Source organism: Argentina anserina, chromosome 5 (genome assembly GCF_933775445.1).
Source record: "Argentina anserina chromosome 5, drPotAnse1.1, whole genome shotgun sequence".
Lineage (NCBI taxonomy): Eukaryota > Viridiplantae > Streptophyta > Magnoliopsida > Rosales > Rosaceae > Argentina > Argentina anserina.
In genome coordinates this window covers 12,574,576-12,585,015 of record NC_065876.1, presented here as the reverse complement: position 1 = coordinate 12,585,015, position 10,440 = coordinate 12,574,576, and the positions used below count along the sequence as shown (strand labels likewise).

Below are 10,440 nucleotides of genomic sequence, written 5' to 3'. Positions count from 1 at the left end.
CTATCTCATGAGGCGTACCACTATATGAAATTGAAGCGTTCTAAGTCTACTTTCGAGTTTGCTTTGAAGCTAGACATGAATAAGGCTTACAATAGAATTGAGGGGGACCTTCTTCAGGGCTCTCTCGAGAAGTTTGATTATGATAGGAGCTGGATTAATCTTGTGATGAAGCTTGTGACCTTTGTCTCATTCTCTATCCTTCTTAATGGATCTCAGAACAACTATTTCAAACCAACTAGGAGTCTCAGGCAGGGAGATACTCTCTCTCCTTACATGTTCCTCTTAGTTGGTGAGGTCTTATCAAGGAACTTGTCGGCAGTTGTGGATGGTGGAAGGCTCAAAAGTGTTAAACTTAGTCTCTATTGTCTGGGGCTTTCTCACTTAATGTTGGCTGATGACAGCATTGATTTCAACTCAACTTCAGTGGATAACTGTTCGGTGCTTAGATCAGTTCTAGATTCCTATTATGTTGCATCAGGACAAGAAGTTAATTTTCAGTCTTCTTTGTATTTTCGATAAATATGCCAGATCATGTGAAGTGTTGCATTGCTTATGTTCTACAAATTCCTATTGCTTCGCAACCTAATCTCAATCTTGGTCTTCTTACTTTATAGGGGAATTCTAAGAATGCTGTGTTGGCATACATATGTGAGAGAATTAGAAAGAAATCGGAAGGTTGGAAGTCTAACATTATTTCTCAAGTTGGATGTGAAGTTCTTATCAAGGCAGTGGCAATGGCGTTGTCGACCTATCCGATGTCAATCTTCCTCCTCCTTGTCTCTTTGTGTCCATCAACTTTGATATTTCAAACTTCTAGTGGAGTTTCTCAGACTCCAAGTTGAAGGTACATTGGAAGAATTGGGATACTCTCTGCAACAACAAGTAGGATGGTGGTTTGGGGTTTAAAAATTTACAGTCTTATAATCGTACCTTGGTCGGCAAACAATGTTGGAGGATTATTAAGAATTTGAATGCTTTATGGTGTCGTATTTTAAAAGCTCGGTATTTTCTCATTGTAATTTCTTGAAGGCCAAGAAAGGGTCACATCCCTCTTGGATTTAATATAGTTTGTTGGCCAAGAAGGACATTGTTTCTGAGAACTCGATCTGGAGGATTGGCAATGGACGTAACATTGATATTTGGACTAATCGGTGGATTCCAAATCATTCTAATTGTGTGATAAAACCCACATATGTCTCAAATAGGTTCACTTCTCTTTATGTTTCTGAGGTGATTGATGATGACATGAATTTGAACATTTCTCATTTGCAGCCTTTCTTGCATGCTTCTGATATCTCGTCCATCAAGGTTATTCCTATTGGTGGTGTTAATGATGATGATTGCCTTGTTTGGCCAACTAGCAAGAATGATGTTACTCGGTGAAGAGTAGCTACAGAATGTGCTTTGCTGGGTTCAAAAAGTTCAGCAGAACAAGCCACCTTCCTCTCACTGTTTGGATCCAAAAGTGTGGAAGATAATTTGGCGGCCTAATTTTCTCCCTAAAGTGTCTAACTTCATGTGGAGGGCACTTGCTAATGATTTTAGGAGGAAAATAATGCCTAACTCTTGTTGTAGTTTGTGTGGGGCTGAGGTTGAAACAACGAAGCATTGCCTTCTTTTGTGTCCTTGGACTGCTTGTGTTTGGTATGGAGGCGTTTTTGGGTACATGCCGGCAAAGGAGAAAGTGACTTCTCTAGATGTTTGGTTGTTAGAGATATTCAATAAAGCGGAGTTTCTTTCTAATGGCCTAGATGGCTTCTTCTTTCTTGTGTGTTTACACTTATTTGAATTTGGAAGCAAATATGTGCAGCTGTGATGATTGGGAAAGCACTTAATCCCTCTAAAACCATTTCTAATATTCATAAGGGTTTAGCCAGTGGTCGGATGCTCATGCTGCGCAAGAAATTCATAACTTTTGCAATGGAACGTACATGTCTACCTTCAAGAATATCTGCGTCTTTTAGTCATGTTTGGCTCCCTCCCTCTCTGTTGTGAAAGTGAATGTTGATGCCTTCTGGAATAGAGATAGCGGCTCAAGTGGTATGGGGATCATTATTAGGAATTATAGAGGGTGTTCTCTTGCGGGAGCTAGCCTCTATTGGGCTTGTAATTCAGCCATTGAAGTCGAGGCCGAAGCGGTTGCAAGGGGTCTCCAATTGGCTAAGTTCCTCAATTTTAAGGATGTGGTTGTTGAATGTGATTGTCTCAATGTGATGCAATCTCTAAGGAATCATGTTGAGGCGGGGGATTGTAGAATCGCTTTGATGATCACGAAAGCTATATCCCTAGCTTTGGAGTTTGATTCGGTGGTGTGGAATTGGGTTCCAAGGGAAGCCAACCGGCTAGCAGATGTTGTGGCTAGGCTTACAACGGCGAGATCATGCACTTCGGACTGGGCTAATAAGCCTCCGATCTCCCTCATTCACATTTTGAGAAGTGATGGCCTTCCAGGCCTTCCTATGTAATCTTTGTGTTCTCTTTATGCTCCACTGTTTAATGGAGCCTTTTGTTTCTTGCTTGTTGTTTTCACTATTGTTTCGGTTGTAGTTGTTCCTTGCCGCTTTGGACGTTTTATTAAAGTTTAGTTTGATAAAAAAAACAGTGTTGTTAACGATGAGATTTCATCTTTTGCATGCGCGCACGTGTCTGTCAACCTAAGGTTGAGTAGTGACTTTCAAATTGTATTTACTTTCTTTCGTCTTCACACCTTTTACATTGTTGAACAAACTTATGTCTTTAAGGTCTACGTACAGAGTGTTAATGGATTCTCCTCAAGTGCATATATATATATATAGGTCTTCTTGGCTGCGGAGGTCCGCACCAAGATTTTGGTGCGGATTTCCATCTTTTTACCACTTTTTACCACTTTTTGATCGAATTTTCTCATCTCCACCATCAAGTATCTAGATAATATTGTGTAGATCATCTCTGCAAAATTTCAGCCAATTTGGTAATCGTTAAGTCACTCAAAATTGTGTTTTTCTGTTAAAAATATGAACGGTAACGGTTCGACAGAATTCGGTCCGTCCATTTGTTATTCGATTTTGAGGGCCTTAACGATTACCAAATTGGCTGAAATTTTGCAGAGATGATCTACACAATATTATCTAGATACTAGACGGTGGAGATGAGAAAATGCGATCAAAAAGTGGTAAAAAGATGGAAATCCGCACCAAAATCATTGGTGCGGACCTCCTTAGCTGAGAAAATCCGTATATATATATATATATATATATATATATATATATATATATATATATATATTACATATGCATAGTTGTAGCAGCGTTATAGCAATATTAGCAAGGTTCAGGATGAATTGTGCTTGCTCTTCTTCTAGCCATGTTTAATTATTATACTGGAAGGGAATTTAAAATTTTCACCAAGCTCTCCACTCCCTTGATCTAGTGAATTTTTACTCGTTGATGATGCACAATTTAGTTGAGATAAAATAGTACGTAATCAAATGTTTACAAAACTTGAGGAATTTGCTATTGTTTTTCCCCTGATCCAGTGAATTTTTACTCGCTGATGATGCACAATTTAGTTGAGATAAAATAGTACGTAATCAAATGTTTACAAAACTTGAGAAATTTGCTACCGTTTTTCCCCTAATCTAGTGAATTTTTACTCGCTGATGATGCACAATGTAGTTGAGATAAAATAGTACGTAATCAAATGTTTACAAAACTTGAAGAATTTGCTACCGTTTTGCCCGCCTAGGTGCTTGCATGTGAATTTGCGATCGTTTTGCCCGCGATTTTTATATGTATCAAATTAAAATATCTTACTAGAGGGTGCCATTGTTCTCCGATTTCATTTAATATATACATGCAAGATAATTACCTTCCCGCGTTTATCTCTCCCCCACATCCCCACTTTTCTCTCCTCTCACATTCAGTTCACTGTTGAATTATTTTTTCACACCCATAGGGTGTGTTTGGGGCTAGTATCTTATATACGAGTTTAAATTCTCGCGTCATATACGAGATTATATACGAGGTTTTATGATGGGTTATTTCTAAACTAACTTATTTTCCTTATTCACACACTTAGAATTGTCAATTGTAACAAAAATTAACAAGGGTTTTTCTCACATAAGACTAGAAAGAATTAACCTACTCAAAAGTTGTCACAAAAGTGACCACTGCTCCTACTGAATAGTAGTTGAAAACCTAATATAAACTACTTAGAAAATTATAAAAATGTATCGAGGTATAATAGACACACATACAGACTCATACACAAAATTTCAAAATATTTGGAGTTAGTTTGCTATAGAAAATAAATATGGAAAAAAGAGGACAAAAAGTGACGAAAATTGATTTTGGATTTGGGTTTGATAAACAAAGATAAATAAGTTAGTTAGGAAAAATGCAATCCACCTCCAACAATCACACACAAGACAATTTGTTCAATCCTATTCAATTAATCTAGATGAAGATGCTTAGATTGACTCGGTATGCTTGAACACAACCTATTACTCTTTCTTACTTCATACGCCAGGCTGTAGGTACTCTACACCTAGACTATTTCCAAGCAATGCAACCCAAAGGTATGCTTATTAGATTTAACATGCAGAGATCATTGAGGTCTAAAATAATTTGGACATCACAATGTATTGCAAATTACTTAGCATCCTGCTAAACCTAGGACCTAGTTTACTTGTTAACTATGAAAGCTAACAATTGATTCCCTATATAGTTTGAGGAGTCTGATATTGACACAGTCATCGAACAATCAAAGCAATAGAACCCTAATATATATACTAAGCGTGCACTCAAAGCATACAAACAAGCATTCATCAATGGAGAAGTAGTAAATTAAAGTCTCATCTTGAATTAAAAGAAACTAAAACCAAATATCAAATCATCTTGTGGATCATGTTTAGGGCTTCAAGCAACCCCCTAACTAAGAAAATCCTAAATAAATATAATATAAGAAGAAGAATAATGATAAGAAAAGAGAGGCGTAGCAGCTGGGAGAGAGGAAAGAGAGAGGTAGAAATTCTCTTTTATATAAGCTTCATTCCACCAATCCTTCTTGTTTTAGGTTTCGTTCGGATATTCTAATTGGTGCCAATTAATTTAATTCCTCATCATCTTTGTCACATATGTATAATAAGTCAGGTCATGAAGCATGAACTCGTACATGGGCCTTCCGGTGTCATTTGGGCCACGTAACATAAAATCCCGTCACGATTCAGATTCACGAGCACACTGACCTTTGGGTACTAAGTCGGTTATAACTTCCTCTAAAAAATAGGTATCGATGAACTGTAAAAAGCTCTGGAAACTAGACTTCCGTATCAATCCATGCATATAAAGATCATAATCTGATTCATTATGAGCTGCTCTCAGTGCTCTGTCGAAGTCAACTGATCTACATAGGCAGATATCACGAATTTGTCTTTCAATGCCTCTTTTCCTTTCTTTCTTCCAGTTTGCTTTGAAAAACCTACTAAACAAATAAAAAAAAGTAAATAACTAGAATATATACTAAACTAAGAAGAAAAGTATAGGAATTACCAAAAAAAATATAGGGAAATATGACACAAATAATGTATAATTATGTTCATATCATTATATCTTACTATATAGTATATAGGGCTTAAAAATCATAGTTGTCAGTCGATGCATTGTATTATAGTCTATGTGCACGTTTGTTTCCCCATACTAGCTCGCACTACCTTATATAACAACTCACAGAAACAACGCGACATAACGTTAAATGACGTTATCTAGAACTCGAACATCAATTAAACCTCCTTAACTCGATTAAATGTGGGTAGAGCAAAAGTTGTCCCTTAGCTAAGAATGAAATCCATCAAATCTCTCTTTCCTCATCTCCTCTGATCTTCTTCGAGTTACCTAATCAATTCCTTTCTCTCTCAAGGTATTTGGCACACAATTTCTTCTTTGCACCCAGTTTCACCTACTCTTAGTTAGGAGGAGAACTCTTTAGCGAAAAATTGCCAAATTCGTGATTGATGAAGATTGAAATAATGTACTGCAAAGCTTTGAATCAGGTTTTCGAGTTCGGGTTTCAGAGTTCTGGTGATTTGGGATTTTTAGTTCTAGGGCTTTATCCGATTTTGTTTGTTTTTTTCTTCCTTTCTCTCGTGGTTTCGGTTCTTGGCTATATTTCTCTAGTGGTTTCAGTTCTTGGCTGTGTTGAAAAGTTGGCCTGGGTAATTGGGTTTTGTGAAGCTTATTCTCTTCTTGTTGGAAATGAATACTGGGAAGAAATTGAGGTTTTTAGTAGGAAAGAATAAGAGATTCATCTTGGTTCCATCTGGTACCAAACATAATCCAAATCAGTATTGTGTAAGCCCACTCAACTTAGGTGAAGGTAGCACAAGTATTAATATTTAAGTGACTCAGAATAATCCCAGTACCAAACTTGCACTATATGTATTCAACGCTATATGTAATATTGTAATGTATATATGGTGATCGATGAGTTGATTACTAAGAGCGGGGGATGCCATCCTTGTTCGACACCCTCTTTCTCAAACTTTTATAGCTTTTTTCTCACCCTTGTGGTGACTCCTCATCCTCTGTGGTGATTCCTCACCCCTAATAGTGATTTTATTCAGTCTTTTTTTCCTCTGCGTTTGGTCTTTATCTCCAGTGGACAAATTTGTTTGTAAACCTCATATCTAAATTTTTTAGGTTTACTTTCATATATGTTCTTATGGTAATTATCAGATTTTCCACTCTCTTTGATTCTCAAGATTATCAAACCATGAACAAACCTACTTCTTCATCTCTACCTTGGCCTACCATGGAAGATTTCGTCATCACTTGCACCCACCTCTTCAGATCTCAAGTTTGGTTACTGAGTTCTAATTTGGTTTGGTTGTCGTTTTATACGAGATTTTTTCATAATTAGTTGACTGGAGAATGTATGGCGGCTATGTCTGTATCTTCACATTTGCAGATCACACTCGGTTACCATCTCAAGCTCGCGATTTCCTTCAGAGCTCCGGTGACAAATCTGCTATGGCAGCTGCAAGATGAAGCTGAAAATATAGTTTTGTTTAGAGTTTCATTTTTTGGGCTCTTTGGGCCTTATTTTAAGTTTTAGTTTTTCTTTTAATGTCTTCCTCATATCTGAAATCTGAATAAATTTAAGAGACTTAATTGTCGCCCATGATTTTGTTTGGGCCCCGTTGGCTTGTGACTTCTATGAAATTATGTTTCACTGACCCAAAAAAAGAAAACACGATGAGTTGATTACTTTATGTCCCGTATACCCACATGCAAAGGGTGAATAAAAACTCGTTAATAAATATACCATGGCTGCTGGTCATGAATAGGTAAATAACGACAACTTTGAACGAATAGACGACACGGTTTCGATCCTCTCCTATGACTTGATTCTTCTGACCCAAGTTTCTCTACTTGTCTTAAAATCTCAATTAAAACCCATCTTTATGTTTTATATTATTTGCAAAGGCTCCTCTATCTTAAATTATATATGTTGGCATCACCAACTTGATTATCATTAATCGTTATCCCATTATGGTATAGAAATTCTTGACAATCTAACACGATTTCTCTCTGTCCATTCTCATATATAGGGCCATATTGATGGATGTAGAAGAAGTAATTGATCCACAACAGAGGGTCACGTCGTAAGAAAAATAAAACATATTTGTAATGATAACATTAAACAATACTTACTTGACATGAACCACGTGATCAAGTTAGGCAAAGTATGTTACCATTGTCTGTGGAACAGTAACAGTACCATGCAATGAATTAATTTATACATGTAAATGCAGAAAAAGGCCATAGAAAAGAACTTTCCTTACCTTATCATCATTATCTGGTTTGCCCATTGTATTTTTGAAGTCATCTGATTCTGCCCATTGTATTTTTGTAGCAGCCGGCTTTGTTTACCGTGTGTGTCTGTGTGTCACTAAACATTTACATGACTTAAATACAACCTATAAATACTAATCGAGGCTTTATTCCCATAACATCACAAGCTTAAGCACATAGATCATTTTAGAAGTTAACTCAGATTCGATAGTGCTCACCCAAGCCTGCTAGCTGATACATACAATATATCTCTCTAGTAAGGCACCAAAATGAACCTCAAGTCATCCATTTTGTTAACTATTCTCTTGCTTTCCTTGGCTACAACCTTCCTTTCTGCGAAAGGCAAAAACGTCCCCCGCGTCGGATACTATTCGCGTTCGTGTCCTAGAGCAGAGTCCATTGTAAAAAAAACAGTTCAATCTCACTTCAAATCCGATGCTACCGTTGCTCCTGCCTTATTAAGGATGCACTTCCATGACTGCTTTGTTCAAGGCTGCGACGGTTCTGTTCTTCTTGATGGTCCAAGCACCGAAAAAACTGCCAGCCCTAACCAAGGATTAAGTGGTTGGGAAGTTATCGATGATGCAAAGAAAAAGCTTGAAGCCGCATGCCCTGGGGTTGTTTCCTGTGCTGACATTCTGGCCCTAGCTGCCCGAGATTCTGTCGTTTTGGTAACTAATCAATTCCATAAGCAAGCTACATTATATAGTTTGTGCATTATTACGTGCATAATACATTAGTTACACGGCAACTAACAATTATTCAGTAGCATGCTGAAGATTGAGTTCGTTTTTATTTCTTTGCAGACCAAGGGAATCGATTGGAAGGTGCCTACTGGAAGATTAGACGGTCGTGTTTCATTGGCATCGGAGACTTCAGCTCTGCCTGGCTTTAGAGACTCCATCAAAGTACAAAAGGAAAAGTTCAAAAATCTGGGTCTCAACACTCGAGATCTTGTCACTCTTGTTGGTAAGCATTACGTGGGCTTGTTTTTGTTTAGTTTCAAAATATTTTATTTTGTACTTAGAATGAGACATCGTGACCAATGTTTAAAATATTCTCGATATCTTTGATATATTTACTGATATCTTTTTTTTCTTCATCAAATTACTGATATATCTTAGAGAGTAAACATCTCTCTATATATGTGACATTTCTCTAATAACATAAAATATTTTCGATATTTCAAAAAAATATCTGATAATTTCTATTTTAAATCGTTTTATATGCAATTCAATAAGAAATAAATAAAATTATATATGTTTGTATGTAATTAAATAATAAATAAATAAAAATTTAGACCATAAACAATATTTTTTCTCTAATATCCGATATATAACTGATATTTTTTTAAAGATATATTTATTGATGCCGATATTTTAAACCTTCATGTTGACTAATTTTCATGAACTCTGTCGATATTCTTTAGGCGGACATACCATTGGCACCACGTCTTGTCAGTTAATCAGCTACAGACTCTATAACTTCAACACAACTGGAAATGGTGATGTTACAGATCCTGCTATCAGTCCTTCATTCCTTTCTAAACTAAAATCACTCTGCCCACAAAACGGTGATGAAACCAAGAGTGTTGATCTAGACACAGGCAGCGCAAACCTATTTGATACGAAATTCTTTAAGAACTTGAAGAATGGACGTGGTGTACTCGAGTCCGATCAAATGCTATGGACTGACGCCTCCACCAGAAGCCTTGTCCAGCGCTTCTTGGGAGTCCAAGGCATGCAAGCACTGAATTTTAATGCAGAGTTTGGAAGGTCTATGGTGAAGATGAGTAAAATTGGTTTGAAACCTGCAGCAAAGGGTGAAATTCGCCGAGTTTGTTCTGTAATTAACTAACTGATGGATTAAGATCAGAGCGAGCAAAAGGGCAGTCGGATTTTATTCTCTTGTTTTTGAAATATTATCATGTGTTTAAAAAATATCTTGGTTTCTGAATGTTTTTCCTTTGTAAAACAATCCTTTGTACGTGTAATCGAATCAATAAAGATCAATAAATTCAGTTTTTAACTAAGACGTTGATATATGTCAATTACTATGTATGAGTGGGTGTAATGTGTTCTTTCATCATGTTTTTACGTTTTAACGCTCGCGTACTGTTTACAATTGTGTACCTCATAAAAAAAATTAGAAGTTTATAATTGTTTGAATCCGGAAACCTCAAAACTAAATCGGGCCAGCGAAAAAGTTTGAAGTAAATCTTATTATTATTATTTTTTTAATTTCCAGTTCCAAGACAATTCATATCGGGCCCGAAGGCAAATCCAGCGGAGAGAAAACCCTCCAATGTTCCACGGTGGTACACCGTTACATACCGAAGCGGAGGGACCAGTCTACAAACCGGGCATCAGGATATCCTCACGGCCGAAGGTAATTCCTCCAGTATGAGACTAATCTTTGACGGGGGCCCATGTGAAATGGTTCCAACCTGGTAGTCCAAAAATCGGGTGCCCTGGCCACAGTAATGTTCTCAATGCCCAAACTCAGGCCCATTATGGCCCAGTTAGAAACAAAGAGGTGTGTAATGCCTCTGCCAATGATCGAACCTCTGACCAATGCCACGTTTAAGCCCTGGTCAAAGAATTGTTGCGAT

The 10,440-nt window shown here is 37.1% G+C and overlaps 1 protein-coding gene across 1 annotated transcript; it reads left to right on the top strand.

Annotated features, from left to right (window-relative positions):
* The first annotated feature begins 8,017 nt into the window (after nucleotides 1-8,017).
* On the top strand, nucleotides 8,018-9,839 carry LOC126796156 (cationic peroxidase 2-like). The gene is made up of 3 exons (XM_050522922.1): nucleotides 8,018-8,500; nucleotides 8,636-8,798; nucleotides 9,259-9,839. Exons 1-3 carry the CDS (start codon nucleotides 8,099-8,101, stop codon nucleotides 9,684-9,686), a joined length of 993 nt encoding a protein of 330 aa, XP_050378879.1. The 5' UTR covers nucleotides 8,018-8,098; the 3' UTR covers nucleotides 9,687-9,839.
* The last annotated feature ends 601 nt before the right edge of the window (nucleotides 9,840-10,440 follow it).